The 27,543-nt window shown below is 35.9% G+C and overlaps 1 protein-coding gene across 3 annotated transcripts in view; it reads left to right on the top strand.

Moving 5' to 3' along the window:
- The first annotated feature begins 7,627 nt into the window (after positions 1-7,627).
- TGFBI (transforming growth factor beta induced) overlaps positions 7,628-27,543 on the top strand; it is a 70,575-nt gene continuing 50,659 nt past the window's right edge. For all 3 annotated transcript variants that reach the window (XM_074290870.1, XM_074290868.1, XM_074290869.1), the window contains exons 1-2: positions 7,628-8,147; positions 15,487-15,585. In XM_074290870.1, coding sequence (XP_074146971.1) covers positions 8,008-8,147; positions 15,487-15,585 — 239 coding nt within the window. In that variant the 5' untranslated portion in view covers positions 7,628-8,007. The remainder of the gene's footprint in view (positions 8,148-15,486; positions 15,586-27,543) is intronic.

Raw genomic sequence — 27,543 nt, 5'->3', positions numbered from 1 at the left:
AATTAAAGAGCAACTAGTTATTTAACTTTTCTCTCTCCTTGCACTAAAAAAAGTAGAATAATGGAAACTGTGCTTGATTTAGGGTAAGAAAAAACACAGACTTTCAGATTCTGCCTTTGTCACTCTAGTTTTCTCTCTCAATAAACATGGCAAGTCATTGCACCTCTTTTAGCTATATGATGTCTTTTATACAAAGAGAGAAATAAAACCCATAGTACCTGCTTCAACCAGCATGCCCATGTTTTCTAGACAAGATCAAAAGAACATGAAGAAGCAGGAATCAAGATGGTCGAATAAGTAGTAAAAACCCTGAAAGAAATTCTAGAACAGCATAATCAGCAAAAATGATAGTATGACTCCAAATATAACTAATTCAAATTATACAGCTATTCCTATCTCTTTATGGAACTGGGCTCTTGTTTTCTAGACATTCATGAGTTCTCTTGCCTACATGACCAATCAAAAACCCTACCTTGATAAAAGTAACTGATTCATAGTACTAGGAACCATCATAGATACTTATTAAATGCCCAATGATTGATTGAATAATCATTTTGCCAAATCTTCCCTTCACTTTATAGAGAATTATAGATTAGACCTAACAAAGAAAATATCTTGTTCCATACTTTCATTTTGTTATGCAGAGAAGGTGGAAATCTCCTGGTTCTATATTCCTACCTTTTTTGGTCTTAGGAAAGAAATTTATCTTTTCCCCTTGGAATTCAGATTCCTTATCTATAAAAAGAGGGACTGGATTCGATGATCTCTAAGATCCCTTTCAGCTTTCATCTAAAATCTTATGAAATATAAGCAAAGTAAAATAAAGAATTCAACCTTTACAAAAATAAGAGAAAAACAATAAGGAAAATGATTTTCTAAAATGGTACCTTTTTTTTCCCCTTGAAAGGGAGATCAATCTAAGAGCTCAAAACTGGAAATGTAATCCAATACAAATAGTACACTCCCACAAGAATTAAATTTTGGCAAAAGTCAATTTATGTGTCCCTGGCAGCTGAAGCCAGCTGTGTTAAAAGTAATTGGCACTGCTAACTGAAGAGCTAGAGAAGTCACTTCTGTCCTGTTCACTCACATGACTAGGATGACTTCTTTGTCTTTCATAGCAGCTATCCTGGGTATCAGTAGGACCAACATAACCTTTCAAATTTAATGCTCTCCAGACAAAAAGACTTTGTGCTTGTCTGTCAAGATCTATGCTAGTTTATTTTGAGGAGCACTCCTCACAGAGGATTTTGGGGAAAAGCAGCAGGTTCCTTGCCATGCTGGTGATATGAATTCAAAACCTATTTCTGATATGTATCTGATAATGAGCAAGTCATTTAACCATTCTGAACCTCAGTTTCCTTATCTATAAGATGAGAGGACAGAACTAGTTTTCTTCAAACATAGTCCTGGGATCCTAGGTGAGTGAAGTTTCATAGCTAGCAAATAGTTATTCCTACTTCAGTTTCTATCATGCAATTACAATTGTATTCTGTATAGAGCCAGTGGTGCAGGAAGATTACAATTGAGCCAAAAAAACCATATTCAGGTTAAGAATCTGCCACAGCTGTGACCGACCTCAGACACTTCACTGCACTCCAATGAGTCTCAGTTTCCTTATTCAAGGAAGGATTAGCAAGTGACACTGGGAACAATGCACATGATGGTATACCAAGAGGAGTGTAAATGAGCTATCATCTGTGGTGACTTGCAAGAAATGATATAAAAGACATCATCTGAGAAATATAGGAGACAAAGATAGTACTTGCGATTTTTTTGATATAGGGAACTCTGGAATTTTCTCTACTATGAAGGTGGGCATCTTCTTTGCTTTAATTTAGCCTTAAAAAATTATGTAAAGCACTGAGAAGTTAATGATTTGCCTAGGGTCCCACAGCCAGTAGGTGTCAGCTATTTTCAAGAAATGTATTATTGGTAAGAGGAGTAAGCCTGAGTGCTCAAATATTGCAATGCTGCTTTGTTGACTATTGAAAAGAAAGATATCTCCTATGTTTAGAAGACCCCTTCGGAGATTTTAGAGAAGGAAAAAGACAGGCTTTTCATTACACAGGAGTCATTGCACTGCAATCTGCTACCTGACTAGTTTCAATTAGTTAGAGAATAAGATACCCCTCCCAAGTTAAATTGCATTACCTCAAATCAGTGGAATATCAAATTCTTCTCAATGCTTTCCTTTATAGATGGCAGAAACTGGACTTTTTAAGTCTCACTCCATTCCTCCCATCCTTGCTTGCTTTGGTGCCTCTTGTGAGTTTATGTTCTATCTCTAACCCTCCACCAGATTACAAGCTCCTTGAGAGAAGAGATGGTCTTCTATTTTATTAAAAATATTCCAAGCAATTTACATTGTGCCTGACACATATTAGGCATTTAGTAAACGTTTATTGCATTGGATTGGTTGTGATTTTCACTTTTAAAAGAGAAAAGTCACATTGATAAAATCCATTGAGTCACAACCACTCTAAGCCTATTTCTTTACCAGTAAAAATGATGATCAGAGAAGAGTTGGTAATGTTTAAAAACCTTCTTTGAGTATCTATCTAAAACTATTAGCAAGTAATCCCACCAAAATCAGGGATAAAGTAAGGATACCCATTTTCACTATTATTCAATATTATGCTAGAAATGCTAGGTATAGAAATAAGAAAAGTAAATAGATGGAATTAGATTAGGCAATGAACAAACAAAAGTATTTTTTGCAGATGATATGTTGTTATATGGGGAAAATCCTAGAGAATCAAGTAGGTGAAACAATTTACAATTTCAACAAATTTGAAAAATATAAAATAAACTCATAAATGATGAACATTTCTACATATTATCCAAAAAAAAAAAAAAAAACTTTAACAAGAGTTAAAGAAATTCCATTTAAAATTACTGTAAATAATATAAAATATTTAGGAATATAGTTTGTCTTCCAAGACAAACCCAGGAACTATTTAGGAATGCCATTACATATAACTTCACACAAATAATAAAATAAAAATATATACTTAAATATTATGAGTTTCATAAGTAAATTGGGTCAATATAACAAAAATGAAAATTCTACTAAATTAATTTACTTAATGCCATACCAATCAATCTACCAAAACGTATTTTATAGAGCTGGAAAAAAATAATAACAAAATTCATCTGAAAGAACTAAAGATCAAGAATATTAAGAGAATTAATGAGAAGAAATGTGATTTAGCATGTTTAACCTATGTTGGATTTATTACTGTCTGGGGAAGGAGGACACTGGGAAAGAAGGAAGAAAATTTTGCAACACAAGATTTTGCAATGGTGAATGCTGAAAACTATCTTTGCATGTATTTTGAAAAATAAAAAACTATTATTATTTTTTAAAGCTGGCTAAATTGTACCAAATTTCAAACTGTATTACAAAACAGTATCATTAAAGCAATCTGGCATCAACTAAGAAATAAAGTGGGGGATCAGTGAAATAAATTAGATACATAATGCACAGTAGTAAATGACCAGAGTAATCTAGTGTTTGACAAATCCAAAGATCAAGCTCTTAGGATAAGAACTCACTATCAACAAAAACTGCTAGGAAAAGTAGAAAGAAGTTTGGTAGAAACTAAGTATAGAATAACATTTCATGTCATATACTGAGATAAGGTCCAAATGAATATATGATTTAGATATAAAGGGTCATACTATAAGCAAATTAGGAGAACTTGGAACCATTTATATGTTAGATCTATTGATAACAAAGAATTTATGACCAAAAACAACATTTAAAATGGATAATTTTGATCGCATTAAATTAAAATGCACAAATGAAACCAAAGAAGCCAGGATTGAAGGAAAACAGAAAAATAGTATTGGTGGGGATTTTACAGCAAGTTTCTATGATTATATAGAGAACTATATTAACTAATTAACAATTGTTAATTGGTTAAAGAATATGAACAGGCTGTTTTCAGATAAAGATATCAAAGCTATCAGTAGTTGTTAGGATTCTTACAAGGAAGTCACTGGAATGGATATAATTATCTAATTTAGCAGGGTACTTAACAATTCTCTAGTTCAGAGTTCACACCTTTAAAGGAGTTCACTCATTGGTCCTTTAAGGAGCTCCCACAAGCCCAGGGAGTACCCACAAACCCATTCTCTGGGAGGATATAGAGAGTCAGGATTCAGTGGGGGCAGTCAGTCTGGACTGAGTAAGGAGAGGACTTCCCAGGAGAACTTTGGGGAAGGTTGAGGAGATTCAGAGAGCCAGGATTTCAGTAGGGAGATTCTCAAGTCCAGCAGATTCACCAGTCTAAAGGAAAAGCCTGCTCATGGACTTCCGGGAGATTCACATCTAGGATTGAATTCTGGGAAACCCACAATCCCACTCTCTCAGAGGAGGAGTCTGATTCATTCCCACGTTTACCTTCATACTGGCTGAGGCTTTAGATTCAGAGGGAGCTAGAGACTGAAGCTGGCTGGAGACACTCTGACAAGAGCTCATGGGGGAACCAAGAAGAGAGATAGGCCTCGACTAAAGCCAACCAGGCCCCAGGAAAAGAGACAAGACTTTGAAGGACACAATAGAGGAGCTGGACTTTAACTCCTGGATGCATTTGGGGATTATTGAACTGGAATTAAAGCCAAGGCTGTCTCCAGAAGTTCCCCAAGGGATCTGCTCCCAGAGAACAACTACAATTTAGAGACAACAGAACATAGCAGGTTTCAATCTATGTGGATTAAAGAAATTCAAATTAAAAGAACTCTAATATACCACTATAAATCTATCATATTCACTAACATGACAGAAAAAGGGAAAATAATATTTATTAGAGGAAATTTGGGAAAATTAGCACATTAATATAGAGTTGTGAATTCATTTAACCATTCTGGAGAACAATTTGGAACTATGCTCAAAAGGCTATAGAATTGTTTATCCAGCAATACTACTACTAGATCTGTGTCCCAAAAATATCAAAAACTTGAAAAGGACCTTTATTACAAAAATATTTATAATAGCTCTTTTTGTGGTGGCAAAGAATTGGAAATTTAGAGAATGCTGAACAGTTGAGGAATGGCTGAACAAGTTGTGATACATGATTTGATGAAGTATAACAAGCAGAATGATTTCTAAAAAATCTGGAAAGGCATTTGTAACACAAAGTGAGGTGAGCAGAACCAGAAGAACATTGTACATAATTGACAATATTATGCAATAATTAACTGTGAATGACTATTCTCAGCAATATGATGATCCAAGACAATTCTGAAAGACTCATGATGAAAAGATGCCAGAGAAAGTATTGATAGATTCTGAATACAGATCAAAGCATGCTTCTTTTTAATTTTCTTTATTTTTCTGGGTTTTGGGGTTTTTTTGCTCTGTGTTTTCCTTTACATCATGACTAATATGTATGACTATGTGTTGCATGACTTCACATGTATATAACCTATATCAAATTTCTTGCTGTTTCAGAGAGAGGGGAGGAAGGAGAGAGAGAGGATTGGATCTCAAAATTCTAAAAAAAAAAAAAAAAAAAAAAAGAATATTTAAAAAGTGTCCATGTAATTGGGAAAAAAATAAATTTAAAGTAAAAATAATAACCACAATAAAAAAAAAACAAACAACCTTATTCTGAAAGGTGAGAAATACAGGCGTGACACACTCTGAATTTAATTTGTTTTATTAATATGTTCGCCCTTACTTTTTAAAGTCTAGACAATCAACAAAACAATAAATCAAGTCTTGATGTTTAGCATTTTCAAAATGCTCCAACAAATGCACTCTCAGAGCCAGCTGGAGGAAGCTCCAGCACAGTCCTGATGGGAATAATGACTCTTGCACTACCTATAACACAGAAATTGTAAGGAAATTGCTTTACAAACCTTAAAACAATTATATAAATATGAGCTGATATTATTATTCTCAATTTCAGTATATAGACCTAGAAAATAGAATTTTAGTCATTGGATATTCTATGTTACATCTTTAATATCCCAACCCCATTTATATTCTTTATGTCTTCACTCTTACTCCTAGATTTGTGGCTGAGAAAATTACTATCCAGATAGGGGAAGCAAATAAGTCCAACAACTCAAGAAATAATTGCTTGAACCACAATTATCCTATTCTGCACCTTGACTTAAAGGTGACCAAGATGACAGCACTCTATAAGGAAAAGTATAACAAAGAACTATGAAGCCTGGTATGTTTTAGCTAGACAGAAAAGCTTAGAAAAAGTGCTCATCTGTGCACTGGGTCTGTCATATTGAGGCACAATCTAGCTAAGATTTTTAAGGTTTTTTCATAGGAGAGTTGGTAGTCAAGTGATTTTTTTCATGGCCATAGGAACTCATAAATGAAGGAATTATGATTTGTATCAATGGAAAATATAACCATACTTAAAAATCAAAGTTCTTTTGTTGTGTATAAGGACAGAGCATGGAGGTATGGAATGGGGAATAGATTTGGAGTTAGACCTGGGTTCTAATCCTGACTCTGCCAGGATTAGACTGACTCACCTGAGTGACCTTGGGCTTCTTTGGATCTCAGTTTCATGATGTGTAAAAACTGGGGGGTTGGACTATTTGGCCTAAGCATTGAAGAAAATACAAAAATTCTGGTTGGAGGAAAATGGAACAACCATACTAATTGCCCAATGTAGCCCCAACAGGGCAACTGTTAACACTTCCCCTCAAGGTCATATTAGACTTTTCTTCTCAATCAATCACTATCCATCTGTTGGACTAGGCACTTTGCTAAGTGCTGTTCCAAAACTGTTATCATGACATTCATTTTAAAAGGGTCAAAGAATGTCAGAGAATTCATTGACATCAACTAGTTCAAACTTTTTATTACAATTTTACTATTTTCAGTATATCACTAAGAAAAATCTTTAAATTTTTCCAAATTTTGCCATACTATTCACCCTTATCCACCATGAACTCTTTCTTAATTGCTTCCATGTTAATTGCCCTCCTACTTCCCCCTTGAGAAATACTCAGAATATTTATGTTTTGTGCCCTGTGACTCTAAGAAAGAGCATAGTGTTCTTGACAATTCTTTAAGATTATAAATTGCAGAGAAAATTCCAACCTTTATTGTTAGAGAATTTCCTCATACAAAATCCCCTCTGTGGATCAAACCAGAGAACCAGTCCCCATCTCTTGCCTTCATAGACTGTCATTTAATTATTCCCTGCCTTGTATTGGTCATTAAGGGTTTCCATTCTTTACCAGTTGTAGCTCTCCAGCCAGAAGGCAAGCTCAGAGAGAACACGGACAATATCTTATTTATCTCTATAATCCCCCCCCCCCAAAAAAAAAAAAAGCCTTTCCAAAGTCTGTTTGGTGCTCAACAACTCCTGATAGAGTGCTTGATTTTAATTGGGCGAGATGATTTCAGAGTGCTTCCTAAGCTTACTTAATGGGTGACAAGAATGGGCTGACCTTTTTGGGAAATGTGGGAAAGGTTGTTTGCCACTTTTCACTTTTTTGTTCTTAGATTCCTATAATCTCTAGCTCTATTCAGAATCTATCCTTATTTGTCTCTCAAGATTTTATGATTGAATCAAAACATCTGTATATGGTGGGGAAAGGGAGTTGCCTTAGAAAGGCAAGCAAAGGAAGGGTAAAATAACACTGCAGAAGGCTCAGGGTTATCCCCAAGTGTGTGATAGGGATGGAAGAGGAAGGGGGTGCTGATTCAGTCGCCTCTGGCTGCTCCATACACTCCCCATTGCTTTGCATTTCATTGCTCAGGCGCTGAGGCTTCTCCGCCCCCTTCCAGCCAGCCTCTCCCTCTCCTGCTCCCTTGCTCTTATTTAACCTGGCTCCCTAGTTGGTGGATCTCTCACTTCCACTTAGGAGTCCGACAGTGTGTGTTGTGTGTGTGTGTCTGTGTGTGTGTGTGTGTGTGTGTGTGTGTGTATGTGCATGCTTGTGCGCGCGCGTGTGCGTGTGTGTATGTGTGTGTGAGTACGGAGCTATAGCTCCGCAGCTTCATTCCCTTCCTGTCCCAAGACCATGAAGTCTTTTGTGTGGCGGCTGCCCCTGGCTTTGGGTCTGGCTCTGGCCCTGACCCTGGGAGAAACCCTTGCAGGGCCAGTCAAGTCTCCCTACCAGCTTGTACTCCAACACAGCCGGCTCCGAGGCAGGCAGCACGGGTAAGCCTGGGACAGCAAAAAAAAAAAAAAAAAAAAAAAAAAGAGGGGGCTAGAAAGAGGAGGGAGAGGGGGACCCAGGAGTTTCAGAAAGCAAACTACTGAAAATTTGTATTTTTCAGGCAATTCACTGCCTCCTTGTCTTCTACTTTTTTTTTTCTTCTGATGGACACGTTTTGAGAGATAAATGAAAAATTACTGCAACCAAACTATATCTACCTTTTTTAAATTTCCAGCCTCCCTCCGACTAAAGAAAACAAAGTTTCTGTCTCAGATCATGTGCTCCAGAGCCCTGCCCCCAAAACTGGCTACCCGTTGTTTTTAGGAGTTTGCAGCTTGGGACATTTTCCTGGGATAGTTGGACAGCCTAAAGGGACAAGTATGGAAATTGGTTGGGGCAAAGGCTTGGGGTCAGTTTACAACATTGCCAGAACTTGAGAATGTCAGGCTTAAATAAATGGTCTAATCCTGAGCTTGGTGGCAAGACCAGAGCTCTCTGGGATAAGGATAGTGGGTAATCAATCACTACTTTTCCTCTTTGGTTGCTGGAGGGGGATTGTGCTTAACCTGTAAGTAGGCTTAACCCTTTAGAGCAAGAAAGGAAGTCAATTCAACAAATCCTCAAGTTCAGTTTATGAGCCAAGCTATCTTCCAGACTCTGAAGCCTGGAGGACAAAGTTTGTATTAGGTGAGTTCGAGGCAGCTTGATACAATGAAATAAATATTGATTCTAGAGAGGGGACATGCATTCATAACCTACATCTGATACTTCACTACTTGTTACCTTTAGAAAGTCAGCCATGTTTCAGTTGCTCCATCTGCAAAAACAAGACAGAAGAAAGACAGGATGGCAATGTAGAAAGAGTAGTTAAAAATCAGAAGACTTGGAGTCAAATGTCTCTCTCTCTCTCTACAATCTTGGGGAAATAATTTAATTCTTATAGCAGAGTTTCCTCAACTATAAAATGAAGGGGTTGGACAGATGACTTTTAAGGTCCTTTTCATCTCTAAAATAATGATTCTATATCTCAAACTAAAAACTTAGATAAGATAAGCTCCTTCATGAAGCTTAAATTAAAAGGAGGAATAAGACATAAATGTTGATAATACAATAATGCATGATAAGTACATTAGGGAAATGCAAATCATATTGAAGTGGGAGGTGCCACTAATTCACCAAGTGACCTTTGTCAGTTCTTTTATTTTCTCTGTGAAAGAGTTTCTTATGTGTAAAAAATCAGGGGAGATGACAAGGCTTTTAATGTTTCTTTTGACTCAGCTATTTAGATACTTAGTCCTCAGTCTATCTCCCAACCTCCATTCTTAGCTTCATTTCAGTCTTTCTAGGCAGAAATATAATTTTCCTCCTTGTTAAAATTTTTAGAAGCTTAAGTTTTTATGTTAAAAAATACTTTAGAAAGAATTTCTAGAGGAAAAAGGAGAAACTGAAATGTTGATAAAGTCATAAAGATGATTTAAGAAATTCTAGTAGTGTTTCCTGATAGATGTATCAAGACAGTGAATTCCATATTCTGTAGCAATAATATTCCATAGCAATACCTCAATTTCATTTAGTAGTTTTCCTCTTCCAAATATATAGAATTTCATGCATATATTATCATACCACTCCTCCTGTCATTCTCCCCCCTCCTAAAACAAAGGTAGGAGACCAGCTCTTTTTTTCTCTGTCAAAGATGCAGATGCTAAGAAATTCTGTGGCTTGCTCAAAGCCCACTCAGGAATTGGTAGAGCCAAGATTTGAGCTAAGATTTTCAAGCCCCTGACTCAGTTGGACTTTTGGAGTATTGTCTTTGTGCATAATCATTTAGGGCACTTAAAAAATGATGACCAATTGTCATTCATGACAGAGTAAGAGGTTAGAGTATAGTAAAAGATACTACAGAGATGGGAATTTCACACTTTCTATCACACTTTCCATAAATGAAGAAATACTGGGTAGGCCTGGGTAAGTGATTCCTGGACTTGTCTCTCAAACCAATGAACATCTGTGGCCAGTGTTAAGACATGTAAAAATAACTTTGGTGATAGATGAGATTTAGGCCAGACAGACAGACTTCAAAAAAGATGTAATGGGGAATTCAGATGATGGTTTTTGGCAGTGGGGAAACGTATCTGTAATTTATAAACTCTTAGAGAGACTTTAGATCTCCCACTCCCCTAAAATACTCTCTCCTCTACTTTTCAATTTCACTCCAAAGAGCTTGGGGGTGAAAAGAGCAGACTATAGTAGTAACCCAGTGGATAGAACATCAAACCCCAATTCAGAAAGATCTGAATTCAAATTTGACCTCAGACACTTACTAGCTATGTGATGCTGGACAACTTAAGTGACTTATCTTTGTTTAGCTCTGTTTAACCTTTGTTTATCTCAGATTCTACAACGTAAAATGTAGCACTAGGATTAATGTGAGGATCAAATGAAATAATATTTATATAAAAAGCACTTAGCCCAGTGCCCAACACATAGTAGATACTAATGCTTATTCCCCTCCCAACCCCAATCCTCCAAAGTGATCTTGAGTCAACATTGGGAAGGGAAATGGAGTAGAAGAGAGAGTACTTCTGTACTGGTCACCTCTCCTCCTCAGGGAAGCAGTAAGAAAAGAGCTTTCCTCCCTCATGACTTCAGCATCTTATGTTGTTCTTCCACTGCTTTGGAAGAAGCTCTTTGGTTGACTGGGTCTATGTTTGCACTTGAATGCCATATCCTTGTGACCATCCTTCAGCCTTATGACCAAAGAACTGCCTCTGGCCTGACCAGTGTCATGAGAACACAAATCATAGCTTCAATCTGAGGAGAGAAAGATATCTGAGCTGGTTAAAGAAATGCAGATACCTGTAGCAGTTTCATCTTTCACTAATGACTAAATTAAACATTAATTGAATGAAGGAATGGATGAAGTTATTTTTGAATTTGAGGTAAGGGAGGAAACAGATAAAGTAGGAAATCAGTCAACTTCTTTGTAAGAGAAGCTGAAACCATCATCCAGGAGATCTGCCTAAAAATGAATGGATGAACCATTCTGATGAACCTCCTGTGTTATTAGTACACTTGGAATAGACTAATGTGCTAACTTTTCATGAAAGTTCAGGCTGCTTCTGTTTGCTTGCTGATAAGTTGGAAGGCATATTTTTTCTCCTCTGTCTCTTTGCCTCTGTCTACACTTGTTTGTCTGCCAAATTCCCTTTGTCTTTCTTCTTTTTATATTCCCTCTCCATCTTTTCTGGAATGAGTTGTATGACATTTAAACCATTGGCTTGGAGGCGCTTTTTTCCATCTCAGGACCTTGGTTTTTTTAAGGACCTGATGAACTGAGTTCCCTGGGACTTCATATTGCAATTCCCCCCCACCCCACCTTGCCTTGTTGCCTGATGATAATCTGAAGTGCTGTCTATTGTGCACTACTCCCCTTCCTTCCCAACACACCCAGAGATATATTACACTGATTTAGACACTGGGCTTTTCCAGCTGGCATGGAAATTTAGGAGATAGAACCTTAGAGAAGGGGGATCACTTGCTCTGGAGTCAGAAAATCTGAATTTACATCTCAGCTCTGTCACTTATCTTCTATATACTCGAACTGAGGTCTTAGACTTCAGTCTCTTCAGCTCTATGATTAGTGATTGAGACTAATAGTCTCTGAGGTTCCTTCTATCTCTATATCAGTGAATACAGAGCTGGACATGGAGGACCTGAACTCAAATCTAGCCCCATACACATACTAACTAGTAATATGACCCTGGGCAAATCATTTAACCTTTGTTTCCTCAGCTGTAAAATGGGGATAATAATTGCATCTAATTTTCAAATTGTTATGAAGATCAAATGAGATAATATGTATAAAATGTTTAGCAGTATCTAGCACATAGTTGATTTTATATAAATGCAAACTACTAGGACTATTCACACCACCACTGCCACACTATTACCTCTACTTCTATTGCTACTATAACCTCTAATATCATCAATACTGCCATCCACCCTATTACCACATACTACAACCACAAATACTGTAGCCACCACCACAACCATAATCACTACCTCTACTATTGCCACTACCACCATTACTTACTATACTATTCTATTGCTACTACCACCACTGCTGCACTCCTGCTACTATTACTACTACTAATTTTTTTTTTTTTTACTTTTTTCTAAAATAAAACAAAACAAAAAACTTGCCTTACAGAATTCAGTTTTCCTTCATATTCTCAAGAAGAGGATTTGACAACCTTTTCAACTAGAATAATGTGTTCATTTTGATACAGATGCTATAAAATGTAAATAATCTAGAATTACATGATCCATATTATACCTTTATTAAGAAAGTGGGAATGCCCAGTCGTAATGAAGTGTGGAAGTAGATGGTTTCATTTGCTTGGTTTTTAATCTGGTGCCAAGTTTTTCTGTCAACATTCCTTTTGCTTCCCTCCTCTTTCCCCCTCCATATAAAACAATGCATACACAAATTGAAAGACAAATGGAATATTACAGAATGATTATCATCAAGCTTCTGTCTATATTATTGGTCATGCATCTGAAACAAGTATATAGTGTCTGCCCTTGAACAAGGAGATATAGTGCCTACACTGTTTTAGGGACCAAGTTTGTAACTTTATCAAAGTTCTTAGCTTGTTACATGTGTGACCCTAAGTAAGTCACTTAACTCTCAATCTGGACAGCCCTATAAGTGGTATAAATGAAAGACATGATGCCGACATACTTTGAGAAAAGGAAGTTTTTTTCATTTAGGAGTTCCCTCTGAGCAACTTACCTGCAACTAAGAAGATATGACATTTACATTGATAAATAAATACAATATAATTTGAGGAACAGAACATTAAGAACTGGGGGGATCAGCCCTTGGCTCCTTGGGGAGGTATTGCTTCATTTGCTTCTCTATATGTAGATTAATGATTCCAAGCTTTGAAAGAAGATAAGTACTCTGATGCAGTTCTGGTGAGGGAGGTAGAGGACAGTACAGAGGCAGGAGATAATATATATAGTCTGCATGATGGATCAACTAGGAAGTCAGTTTAGCTAACTTACATCATATGTAATGTAAAATAAGTCAAGGAAGGTAGGTGGGAGCCAAATTTTGGAGGGCTTCCTAATACCAACTGAAAAGTTTTTATTTTATCCTAAAGGATTTAGGAGGCCACTGAAGGTGAAAATAAATTTGCAATATAGCAAGGTGGATAGATTGGTGTTAATAATGATTATTGATTCCTTTGTGGTTAATAGTTTCAAATTCGACCTCTGAAATTCAAGTGTCTTGTTTTTAATTTTGAACTCAGAAAGTCTTCATTTGTTTTTTTCTGCTTTCTTCTAAATTGTGACCCAGTCAAGTTGAACTGCCCACTGAGGTTCAGTCAGAAGTCCTATTGACATGAGTCTGCCTGGTGCTCCAGATGTTCATATGGAAACATTGATATAACTTAGGTCAAGTTCAGAAAAATAGAGGGTTGAGACTTTAAATTCTAAAAAAAGCAAAACAAATAAAAAAAAAAGCAAAAAAAAAAAAAAAAAACCAAGGCTATCCTCCTTTGGAGTTGTGAAAGACTCTTTCTTAAGAAATCTCAGACCACTTTAAGAATAGTTTTCCCATAACTATGAAAAATACAGTGAGTCTAATTTTCTTAACAAATGTCTTGTTATCTGTATGTTGTTGCTCAGCATGTCCTACTCTTCTCCGCTCCATAGACTATAATACACCAATGAAATTTTCCATGAAATTTTCTTGGCAAAGATACTGATGTGGTTTGCCATTTCTTTCATTTGGATGCACTCTCCTTCAAATTCAACAAGAAATATTTCTGTAACAAGTACTACTATATGCTACCCTTACTGTAACATTTATGGCTGAATTCAGAGATCCTCTAGTTCATACTTTCCATCCTTGATTTTACCAGTGAGCAAAGTGAGGCTCAGAAGGAAGTGTTTAACCAAGTATATAATAAAATTACCACAGTTGAGTTGAAATTTAGTTCTAATGCATCTTCCTCTGAATTCACCACTCTTTCTATCATGTCTGGATGCCTCAATGTTGGGCTTTGTGAGGGAACATAAAAGCCAGATGTCTCTTTTGTGCCAGATCACTGGTGAGAAAGTGTAACCTGTAAACATGAAATAGTTTTTCTGTGTGCCTTACATGAAGGTAGAATCCATGATTTTGTCCCCATCAACACCACTCTGAGCTTCCAGGCTAACTATGCTCTCATGTTAGGTATCTTTGGAAGTGGTTTTCACTTCTCTAGGACATTAGAGTGTTTTAACACATTGCTGTTTCAAAGTGATAATAATAATTCACATTTTTCTAATGTGTCATAGATTTTAAAAAAAGTAGAACTTAGAAGCCATTTCTTTTTTATAGAGGAAATACTTGAGACAGAATTCAATGACTTGACCACTCTAAATTAAGCACTCTTTTCCATTGTATCACGCTGTCTCTGGGTTTATTGCTTTCTTTGGGATAGTTAGATGTCAAAGTGGACACTTCTTGGAGTCAGGAGAACCTGAATTCAAATCTCAAAACTTCCAACACTTAACACTTACTAGTTGCGTGACCCTAGTCAAGTCATCTAATCACAATTATCCAGCCAAAAACAATAGTAACCAAGTTATTTTCTCATAGTAACTATATGTACTACATTGTACAAGTGTGATGATTGCCAAAAAAAGGACACATGGTGTGATGGGAAGGGTATTAAAATTGATCTAAGACCTTCTAGTTCTACTTCTGATAATGACTAATAGGGTGACCAAGGGAAAGCCATTTTACAGTCTTAATTTTCTTATCTCTAAAATAAATATAATTTTATCCATTGTACTTTACAGACTAGGGGGGTGGTTTTTTTCTTTTTTTGGGGGGGAGGGTTAAGTCAAAACAAAACTATGTCTGCAACTGACTATTAGAAGTTATTAGCCACTTAGAGACTAATCAATTTGCTATTGGTCCCAAAAATAGGATATAATTCTAAAACTGCTCCTCTATCTCCTGTGCCTCTCCACTGGATTGTTATAAGGATCAAATGATACAATGTACAGTTCTTCATAAGGCATAAACACTATTTAAACATCAGTTATGATTTTATTTAGTGTCTTCCCATTGGTGATCCAGTTAGTAAATATTGAGTCAGAATTTAGATTCTCTGAATTGTCAATGTAAGGCTCAACAATCCACAGCACTTGAATGACCCAGAAATTGTAGAGATGGTGTTCAACTCAGGAGCAGCTCAGACCCCAAAGGATTCTAGCTTAGTTGATGTTAATGGTTCAGCTGCTTAATATCTTTTTGATTGTGTTTGGTTTTCATTTCAGCCCCAATGTCTGTGCTGTGCAGAAGCTCATTGGAACCAACAAGAAGTACTTCACGAATTGTAAACAGTGGTACCAGAGGAAGATCTGTGGAAAATCCACGTAAGTCTTGGAGTGGCACCCCCAAAGAATCACAACTAAGACTGCCTTGCATGTGCGTGTGTGTGTGTGTGTGTGTGTGTGTGTGTGTGTGTACTCTGTGAGTAGAAATGGATTTAGACTCAAGCACTCTGAAATATTCTTATGCAAAAAAAAAAAATAGAAAAGAAAAAAATCTAGAAACGTGTACAAATGTGTTGAGAAGTGTATGCTTTTAGAATGTCACTTTATTAAGTTACAGAACAAATGGGCCATTTTTGATTTACCTTTCATACACACACATACTTTCCGTTTTTACTATCAACAGGAGTATAATAGATTTTTTAGGGCTGATTTAGAGCTTAGGGAAAGACATGAAACCTTTTGTGCGACATTTTCCTAATTCTTAGTCAATGACATATGTGTTTGCTATATATAATGTGATGCTAGATAAAAAGATCAGTTAATAAACACACTTGGAACTTCTCTGAGTGTGGAGCCTTGAAATGGGATTGTGCCAAATGTGAAGCGAATGGATGACATGCTGGAGAACCTGAACAGAGAGTTTTGATTTTTTATGACTTATAATGCTAATTTTGGAGTCAGAGGACCTGGGTTTGAGTCCTGGCTCGGCCACTGACAATGGGTGTATCCCTGGCACATCAGTTAATTTTTCTTGGCTTCAGTTTTCTGTGATATAAAATGGGATAACAACGAGATCAAGGATCTGGTCTTGTGAACTTTTTTAAAAAATATTTTGATGACCTTATCTGAGTATAATTGGTATTTTTGCAATGTTATTTCATTTATTTTATAAAGTTTAAAAACACTCTTCTGAGAAGGGGGGCCATAGGTTTGATCACACTCTTAAACAGGTGACTGAGAAAAAAAAAAGTTTAAGAACCCCTGTATAGTGTCCTTCTGGAGGTCCCTGTTTGGGTACCAAAATGTAGGTGTTGGGATTAGCTTTCTGAGGATCTCAGGACTAGCCTTGATCTCAGTGGAAGAGTGAAGGAGGCATGAGAGCCACCAGGTGGTCAAAGTTGGAGTCTCTCATTTCTAGTCCTCTCAGTTCTTAAATACCTCAGTATGATTACATTATTACAGCACACTAAGTATGTTTGAACTAGAGAACTATTCATTATCTCATCAATAACCCTAAGTTTGTGCTAACTATAAGCATCCTGCTTTAAGTATTCCTTGCTTCAGGTAGAACACAGGTGGTCATACCCTCCCTGACTTCTCAGGAAAGGAGGTCAGAATACCAAAAGGAAATGGGGAGCCAAACCAGATATTGTCAGCAGGCTTTTTCTGGGCTGAAGGATCTTATACTTTACCCAGAGTTTCCCTCTACATCCCTGGAATAGATTATCTTTAATCTTTAAATTCTTCCTAGCTCTAAGTCTAATGTAGGTTATATGAGTTAAGTAGGTTTACAATGAGAGGATATAGAATCATATAGCTACTCAAGATGCATGCTTAATGATTTGGTTAGCATGGGTGTAGGCAGCATCAATCACCACTGCCCAGCGCTGCATGAAAACAGAGTAGCCTGCATGTTGTAACAGAAATGTTCAGAATTCCAGTGAAACAGATCTGTTTGGGAGCCAAAAGTAAAAAGGCATGTTTATCTCTGATCACAGAAACGGACAATCTGGTTTTTAAGCTTGTTTACCTGCCTCATCTGGGCAGAAATAGTGTTCTCTAAATGCCATTACTTTAAGATCTACAAATTGTTTTCCAGATTCTAGAAATTTTCAATTTTATTGCTTTTAACATCATTTTTGTGAAATTTCCTCCAACATAATGGCTAACTGATAGATGACATGTGTTTCCTTTATTCTTAAATTCAAATACTCTCCCATTTGTTATGCTAGTTTTAACTATGCTAAGTGACTTGGGTACTATTAGCCCAGATCAAATCAGAATTCTGAGTTCATAGGATTTAAAACTAAAGGATAAGTTAATAATCATCTAGGCCAATGGTATCAAATTCAAGTAGAAACAGGGACACTAAACCATCCATAAGGATCCCATATTGACTTAGAAAACCACATATATAGTTTTCTACTATATTTGCATTTATTTTGTTAAATATTTCTTAATTATATTTTAATTTAATTTGGGCACTTAAGAATGTTACAGGCTGCACATATTTGACACCACAGATCTAATCTAACCTTCCCCAAAGAGGTTAAGTAATTTGGCTAGGAACACACAAGCACTCTTTCTTTCTTTCTTTTTTTTTTTTTTTAATTTATTTAATTAATTTTTACAAAAATTTTATGCATAGGTAATTTTTCAGCATTGACAATTGCAAAACCTTTTGTTCCAATTTTTCCCCTTCTTCCCCCCATCCTTTTTCCCCGATGGCAGGTTGACCAATACATGTTAAATATGTTAAAGTATAAATTAAATACAATATATGTATACATGTTCAAATAGTTATTTTGCTGTACAAAAAGAATCAGATTTTGAAATAGTGTACAATTAGCCTGTGAAGGAAATCCAAAATGCAAGTGGATAAAAATAGAGGAATTGGGAATTCTGTGTAGTGGTTTGTAGTCAACTCCCAGAGTTCTTTTGCTCTATTGGAATTGATTTGGTTCATCTCATTGTTGGAGAGAGCCCATCCATCAGAATTGATCATCATATAGTATTGTTGTTGAAATGTATAATGATCTCCTGGTCCTGACAAGCACTCTTTGTTAAGGGCATAGGACTATAGATATATTTGTTTGCATGTTCTGTCCCCCATTAGATTATAAACTCCTTGAGGGCAGGGATTGTCTTTTGCTTCTTTTCACTATCTCCAGTGCTTAGCCTGGTCCCTGGCACATAATAGGTATCTATTAAATATTTATTGATTGCTTGATCTAGAATTAGAAGGAATCTTTAAGACTATTGAGTCAACTCATGGCCACAAGTCAACACAACTATTATGTGTCAGGCAATGGGATACATTGCCTGATGTCAGCACTAGGGATACAAAGAAAGGTAAAAACAATTCCTGGAGTTCACAATGGGTTCACAATCTAATGAGAGGTACAATGTGCAAATAGCTATGTACAAATAAGATATGTGAAGAATAGATTGAAGATTATCTCAGATAGAAGACATGATCATTAAGGGGGAATGGTAGCAAGAAGAATGAAGGCAGAGATGAGGAGGGAGATAATATTAGGAATAAAGGACAGTCAATAAAAATACATAAAGTAAGAAAATAGAATGTTGTGTTTGTGGAATAGCAAGAAGGCCAACCTTGTCAAGTTCAACTTCCTCATTTTATAGGTAAGGAAACTGAGGCCAGTAGAGGTAAAGTGATTTGCCTAAAGTCATATAAATATTGAGATTCTCACTTCTTGGAACTCATGTGCTCTGTCTCCACAGTTCATGCTCTCTTCATTATATAATATTAGCTTTGTTGTATCATAAAATTCTTATCTAGTATTAACCCTAAGTCCAATTCAGGGGAATGATTTTAAGGAAAGGACAGCCAGGTAGTGTAGTGGAAAAACACCAGACCTGTAGTCAGGAACACCTGAGATCAAAATCCAGCCTCAGGCTGTAGGAAGTGCTACTGGGCAAGACACTTAACCCTATTTGCTTCCATTTTCTCATCTGTAAAATGAGCTGGAGAAAGAAATGGCAAAACTACTCCATTACCTTTGCCAAGAAAATTTCAAATGGAATCATGAAGAGTCGTACATGACTGAACAGCAACAAGCAACTTTCCAAGTTTCCAACATTTCAAGTGAATAGAATTGGCATTTGGTGTGCTGAGTCAAGGCCTATTCTTGAAACCAAAAGTTAGATGTGCTATGGATACTTAACTTTGTTGCTCTGTTCATGTAAAATAATAATTATTTTACTGGTATGAAAATTAAGATTCTGTAGATTTGATGTTATCCAGACATGAAGTAAGTTGACCAAAAACCAGACCCAAACTCTTGTCACAGGTGCTAGGAACTTTGCTGAGCATGGGGAATACAAAGAAAGTAAAACTAAGAGCATTTCCATTGAACTTGTAGTAGTTCTTTGATTCATTGTATAAATTATTGAGAAAGTTGGAAAAGATCCCCAAAAAAGGAGGAAAGGTTTTTAATGAAAAGAAGGGGTTAATTCAGAAGGAAAGGCCTGGGAAAATAACATTGGTGAGAGCCAACTAAGGAGAAACATTATCCAACCTGTTCTTATTTTGATCTTTGCACTATTCCAGGTGATGTGAGAAAAGACAGGAAAAGAAGAAGACATGAAACATATCCTAAGGGTGATTTTTTTCAGTATTAAATTCAGTAAAATCTAGTGGTGATAGCTGTAATATGTATAAGTGCTTTGGAGGCTTAGGAAGGAGAGAGGTGTTAACTGTAGTTTTCAGGGAAGATTTCATAGAAGAAATAGAATTAGAACTTGGATGGGGAAGAAGGGAAAGAACATTCCAGATCAAAGGAGCAAGGAACCTAGCTTGGCATGTTTGGGATATTAAGGAGACTGTTCTCTAAAGAGGAACATGGAAGACTGGACAACTAAGAGATAGCCAAATTGTGGATAGCTTTGAAGTGAGGGAAAAGTTTTACTTGAGAACCTAAACCAAGAGAAATGAAGAGAAGGAAAACTCAATGCTATCATTGTTGTTATTTGTCAATGTAATTTATGTACATTATAGGTAAAAGGGCAGATGGAAGCATTGGTCAATGGAAATCTTTGGTCTTAATTTATTCTATTTTTCCCTGACTTCCAGGGTCACAAATGAAAAAGGACTGGCTATTCTCAGTATCTGTATCATCCACTGCCTTGCCAAAAGTCTTTTTTTCTTCAGAAGGAACTTTTTTTTCAGTTCCAATAACACAGTCTTTGATGCTCTTTGTCAAATACAACATGTGGATTTTATTATAGCAAATGATTACAAATGATCCTCTATTCAGTGACGTGAGCATATTTTATTACTTTGGAAAATTCACTTCAGATCCCATTTCAGATCTTAAAGACTCAACAGGGGTGACACAGACACTGATCTTACAAAAGGGGAGCTTGGGGGCCATTTTTTCCTGTCATAGAAACATGCAGCCCACGCAGTGCTTTGAGACTCAAATCTGATTAGTAACTCTAACATTTTTGCATTCAGCAACTCAACCAATATTACAGGAAATTGTGGTCAACAGACCTCACCGCCTGTATGACAGGCTGTCTTTGTGCAAGGCTCTCCCTGAAAAAAGGCTTGCTTATTTAGTGTGCAGCTTTGACCCTGACATCATGGAATTGGAATGATTTGTAACCAAGGCACAGACATCATAAATGTAGTATGGTTTAGACCAGTTCAGGTGTTAAGTAAAAAAAAAGAAAAACCATGTCTGTTTCATAAGTCCTAACATTGTTTAATAAGTTGGATATTTATTGAAGGGACAAAAGTCAAAATCTGCCAGAACTGGGAGATAGTACTAAAACTGTCAGACTGTCACCAGAGACTCTAGTAGAAATTAGTACTTTTGCCCAAGGACTATAACATCACCACTTCTAAAGTCCTTAGTCAAAAAATTGGAAATTGACCTCTTACTGATTATAGCTGGTATGAAGCAATCTTTCTAGTCTCAGAATCAGAACTTGCTGGAATGGCAGAACTTTGTCACAGGCACCAGTGGCTTAGAGGAAGGAATGTTCTTCACCTTCACCTCAGCAAAGCACAATCCCTCTCCTGTCGTATCCCTAGGTTGCTATCCTTCTGGATTCTAAGGCTATCACACCCTTTTCTCATTCTATCTTGAAATGCACACATTGTCCCGTGTAGGACAGCTGAGATAAGCTTTGGGATAGCAGCAAAGATAGCATATCCAGTCACTATTCTAGCTTCAGTTGGACAACCAGATCCTGATCCTCCTAGATCCATTCTAATCCTCTAGATCCATTCATTTCATCCTCTTTTCCCACTGTGCCTTCTGAAACTTTTCTTTATTGTCAATGACCTCCTCTTCATCTTACATCTCTTCTAGCATTTGTTTCCTTGTATTGAGGCAGCTGCAAGGCACAATTTTGGAATCTGAGCTAGGGAATTGAGTTTAAATTCTTGCTCAAATATATGACTCTAGGAAAGCCACATAGGGACAAGTAGGTGGTAGTAGATAGAATACCAGACCTGGAGTCAAAAAGACCTGAGTTCAAATCCAGCTATAATCACTTGCTAGCAGTGTAACTTGAGTAAGTCACTTTAACCCCATAGCCTGGGGGGGAAAAATATGCTCCCAGGGTTGTTGTGAGGATCAAATAAGAAGTGCTTTGTCTATTTAAAGCGCTTTGTATACTTTAAAGCACTATTTCTTTTTTGGAATATTTTTTCCCCAATTATATGTAAAAATGATTTTTTAACATTTAAAAAAATTTTAATTCCAAATTTTCTCCTTTTCCCCTCTCTGAGATGATGAGCAATTTGATGTGGGTTAAACATGTGTCATCATGAAAAATATATTTCTATATTAGTCATGTTGTGGAAGAAAACACAGGAAAAAATATTAAAAAGTGAAAAATAGCATGCTTAGATCTAAATTCAGACTCCATTAATTCTTTCTTTGGAGGAGTAATTCTGTCCTCTGGAGAAGGATACCATTTTTAATCCTGATCTTTTGGAATTGTCTTGGATTATTGTAAACACTATCTTTACATGCATTAGTTTTTATTATAAAGTGTTTTACAAATTTTAAAGTACAATTTTTATATATATTAACTATTATTTTGTTCTGATGCTCACTGAAATCCAGCTTTCTCTATAACCATCAGTTATACTGAAGACCTCATATTTCTTGGTATCTTCCTTATTAAGTTTGACTACTTTTTCTCTCAAAGCTCCTGATGAACAAGTATAAGTGTAGGGAGATGAGTGGGAATATTCCTTGCTCTTCACTGTCTCTTTCATAACATGCTTCATAAGGGAGATAACCAATTGTCTTATTCAAGCAGAAGGGCATTCAGTAACATGGGGCATAAGCAAGTCTTCAAATGGCCCAAAGAAATAAATCATATCTTCCAGATGCTGAGAAAAGTCATTCAGAGCATATTAGTTACAGAACCATAGGTCTATACTCGTAGTACCATGTGAAGAATACCCAAATATTACAGAACTCAAATCACTTCCAGAATTCATCTGAATCCATGTGCTTCACTTTATAGTACTGGGCAAATTAATTCTGTGGTTCCAGTCCTTGGTGAAGAGAAAAATTTTTATTAGTGATAAAAGGGTTAAAAATTGTGTTACTTTCCTAAGGCTAGGGACCCTGAAGAATAGCTAAAGATAAAAATAATCAGCAATTTAGAAAAGGAATTGTTTATGTCTAGATAATTAGTCTGGGTTTTCTTTAAGATTCTATTTGGAAATTGTGAAAGAGAATATGTTTGCTCAGATCATTCTCTTTCCCTTTTCCCTTTCCTTCATGGAATTCAGTTTATCTCCAAGCATTGATAGTGATCAATGACTGGCACATGAAATAGTGGTGTTTTTTTTTTTTTTTTTTTTTTTTCTTCTTTTCATTTAACTTTATGGGAACTTAATTTGTGAAAGGAAATATATTTCTTTCTTCATCTGATTAAAGATGTAAAGTGAGATGGGAAGAAAAGTTAAAAACATTCTCTGTTCTTATATTTGTATCTTTTGACCCATCCTAATTATGTATTTAACTTCCCTCTAACATGCAAGTAGCATTTTATCTCTGAGCTAGACTTTTACAATTAGCAATAATAATATTGTAGGACCTAGAAAGGGATGAGGAAGCATAGTAATACTCAAATACATAGCCAAATATGGAGAGCTTTTTATAAGCAAGCTGACCATGTAATGATAGACAAGGCAAATAATTTTTTAAATTTCATTTTTAAAATGAAATTTATTTTTCCAATTACATGTAAAGATGATTTTCAACATTCATTTTTGTAGCTTTTTATTTTTCCAATTTTTTTCAACATTTACCATTGCAAAATCTTGTATTCCAAATTTTTCTCCTTCTCTTCTCTCCATCCTCTTCCTCCCATAGACACCAAGCAATACAATATAGGTTAAGCAAATAATTCTTATAAACATATTTCCATATTGGTCCATATTCCACAAGAAAAATCAAATCAAAGGGGAAAAGGAAAAAACTGATAAAGAAAATAAAAAACAAGCAAACAACAACAAAAAGTTGAAAATACTTTGCAATATTCATTTTTGTAAGATTTTGAGTTGCAAAATTTTCTCCTCCCTCCCTTTACTTCTCCTCTTCCCAAGAGAGCAACCAATCTGATTTGTTATATGTGTACAGTCATTTAAAACATATTTCCATATTAGTCATGTTGTAAAAGAAAAATAAAAAAAAAAAAGGGAAAAAATCATAAGGAAAAAAAGCAAACAAACAAACAAACAAAAGGTAAAAATATTATGCTTCAAGCCACATTTAGTCTTCATAGTTCTTTCTCTGGATCCAGATGGAATTTTCTATCCTAAGTCTTTTGGAATTGCTATGGAATTGAGAAAGTTGGCAGAATCCATTGTCACCAGATTGTTGAGAAGAACAAAGTTCATCAAAATGTAACCTTTCTGTTACTATACAATATTCTTCTGGTTCTGTTCACTTCACTCAATATCACTTCACATGAGTCTTTCCAAGCTTTTTTGAAATCAGTCTGTTCATCATTTCTTATAGAACAATAATATTTCATTACATTCATATAACATAATTTACACAGCCATTCTCCAATTGATGGGCATCCACTCAATTGCCAATTCTTTGCCACCACACAGAAAGAGCTGCTACGAATTTTGCAAATCTAGGTCTTTCCCCCTCTTTTATTATCTCTTTGGGATACATAGACATAGTTACACTACTGGATCAAAAGATATGCACAGTTTTATATAGCCCTTTGGGCATATTTCCAAATTGCTCTCCAGAATGGTTAGATTATTTCACAACTTCATCAACAATACATTAGTGTTCTAGTTTTCCCACATCACTCCAACAATTATCATTTCCTGTCATTTTAGCCATCTGGAAAGTTGTGAAGTCATCTCCAGTCTTATAGAGGAGAAAAATCAGGAGAAAAAACCAGCATTTGGGAAGGGATCAAGGTAGTTCAGAGAGAAAAAATTCTTTTCAATTAATTTTTTCCCTTTTGACCTTTTTTTTCTTTTCCCCACAATTGTGACTAAAGTGGAAATATGTTTTGCATGATAGCATGTGTATAATCTACATCAAATTAATTGCCTACCATTTTTTGGAAGAGGGGAAGGGGGTGGAAGGGCTGTAGAAAAAATTTAAACTGACATAATTAAAGGAAAAGTAAAATGTTATTTAAAAAAAACAAAAACCTGGTGGCTCTCTTCAATATTCAGATGATTCAAACCAGTTCCACTTGTGCAGTGATGAAAAGAGCTATCTACACCCAGAGAGAGAACTGTGGAAACAGAGTGTGGAACACAACATAGCATTCTCACTGTCTCTCTTGTTATTTACTTGCATTGTGTTTTCTTTCTCAGTTTTTCTTTTTTTTTCCTTCTTGATCTGATTTTTGTTCTGTAACAAGATAATTGTATTAATATGTATACATATCCAGCTTTCTGGAGGGCCTTGGGACCAGCCTTGGTCTCAGCAGATTAACCATGAGAATAATCAGGAATAAAGTCCAAAGACCAACTGTCTCCTGAAGTCTCCCAGTCTGAATCAGTCTACTCCACAGTCTCAGTCTGGCTCACAGTCTCCACCAGCAGTCCAATAGTCTGACTATCTGACCCAGTCAGTCTCTTCCAGCAGTCTGCCAGACTCCCACATAGTGCAGGAGGCAGGAGAGCCACTATGAGGATGGTTAAAGATAGAATGTCTATCTTCCAATCCTTCTTAGCCTTTATATACCTTATTGTAATTACATCATTACAGCATACTGATTATGTGTGAACTAGAGAACCATTACATTACCATACTAAGTACTAAGTATATTTGTGAACTTGAGAACCATTATCTCATCAATTCCACTGATTTAACATCTTGTTTCAAGTATACTTCCCCAGAGTTCCAGCCCTCTACATACATATTGGATCTAACATGTATTCCTTTCTTTTCTTTTCTTTTTTTTTTTTAAATAACTTTAAAATAACTTTAAAATAACAGATATTCTGGGGTAATTTTTTACAACATTATCACTTGCACTCACTTCTATTCCGAATTTTCCCTTCCTTCCCTCCACCCCCTCCCCTAGATGGCAAGCAATCTTATACATGTTAATTATGATATAACATGTATTTCAACATATTTAACATGTATTGGATTACCTGACAGCTAGGAGAGGGGGTGGAGGGAAGGAGGGGAAAATTTGCAACAAAAAGTTACGCAAGGGTCAATGTTGGAAAAATTACCCATGCATATGTTTTGGAAACAAAAGGCGTCAATTAAAAAAAAATGTTCTGGTAGATGTTATGATTTTTTTTGGGTATTCTTTATTAGATAATTGGATGACTAACCAATAAGGCATCACTATTACAGCACATCCATCATTCTATCTGCTTCCAACAATACCATTGGACCCATAAGACCTCCTTGGGGAAGAACTCTATAATGATGGCAGCAATGTGGGGAAAGACAATAAGTTTTACATTATAGTAAGCAATGAGCTATAATGGAATTGACTTTTGTGACTGCACATGCCAGTACCTACTCTTCTGTAATTAGAATATTACTGCTGGGAATCAAACTACTGTGTACTTTCTGCTGCCACTGGATCCAGCTACTTGTTGTCATTAGGTACACAAATATAGACTCCAGGTAAAGAACTGAGGATGGGTAGTTGTTAGTTGTTGTCTATTGACATTTTCAAAAAAGCATTCAAAGCCTAATTCACCTAATTGTGATACTTTAAAACCAGGAGAAATCTTTTTTAGGAATCTTCCCCTAGGCAGTAGGGTGATATAGACATTCAATACCAGCAAAGACTGAGTACAACTAGTTCTGAATTTGTTCTTTTCCAAAGAAGGGAAAATCTCTTTCATCATCCTCAAAAAACTGAGTCCCTGAAGGCAAAGTGAGTTCTGAAGAGATCCTCTTTTTGTCTTTCTAATACATCTCTACAGCTGCCAAAGGTTTTCCTAAAGTTATTTCCTAAATAATAATAGCTAGTATTTATATAGCATGCGTATATTATCAATTTTGATCTGATCTAGTATTTATATAGCATGCATATATTATCAAATTTGATCTGATCTTTGTAACGACTCTGCAAATTAGATGTTATTGTTCTTATTTTATGTATGAGGAAATTGAATCCCAGGCTAACATGACTAATACATGTCTGAGACCAATTTCACTAGAGGAATTCCTGACTCCAAGTCAAATACCTTAACCAGCACATTACCGGGGTCATTTCCCTGCTTAAGAATGACATTTCTAGCCTTATTTCATGTAACTTTTCTTCATATATTCCAAGTCCCGCCAAATTAGGCTGCTTGTTGTTTCTTACACTTGGCATTCCTTTGTCCAAGTTATCTTGCATGCCTGGAATATATTTTTTTTAACCTTTTAGCTTCCTTTTTTTAGTATCCTTTGTTTCTGATCAGCATATGTGTGACTTCCTTCAGAGAATCTTTGTTGATTTCCTTAGATATCAACTCATGCATATACTTATTCATTTACACATTGTATTCTTCTAATAGAATATGACCTTGAAAATGGATGCCACTCTTCATTTTGTCTTTGAATTTCAAGTAACTATTATGTTGCCTTTTATATAATGGACAATTAAGAAATGTTTGGTGGATTTGGATTTGGATTTGAAAAATAGAATTAGATTAGTAGCATGGTGTGAACATTGAATTTGATTTAAAACCTTTCAAAGTAGGTCGAGATCTCTTGTTATCTCTTTTAAAAAAAAGTTTTTTTGATATGATTTCTTTTTTTATGTTGTAAATATTTATAGACTATCTCTACTCTGTGAGCCATTTCTTGTAACTATGTAAAACAATTAAGCAAATTAGCAATA

This window comes from Sminthopsis crassicaudata, chromosome 2, assembly GCF_048593235.1.
Source record: "Sminthopsis crassicaudata isolate SCR6 chromosome 2, ASM4859323v1, whole genome shotgun sequence".
Taxonomy (NCBI): domain Eukaryota; kingdom Metazoa; phylum Chordata; class Mammalia; order Dasyuromorphia; family Dasyuridae; genus Sminthopsis; species Sminthopsis crassicaudata.
This window is presented reverse-complemented; position numbering and strand designations above follow the sequence as displayed.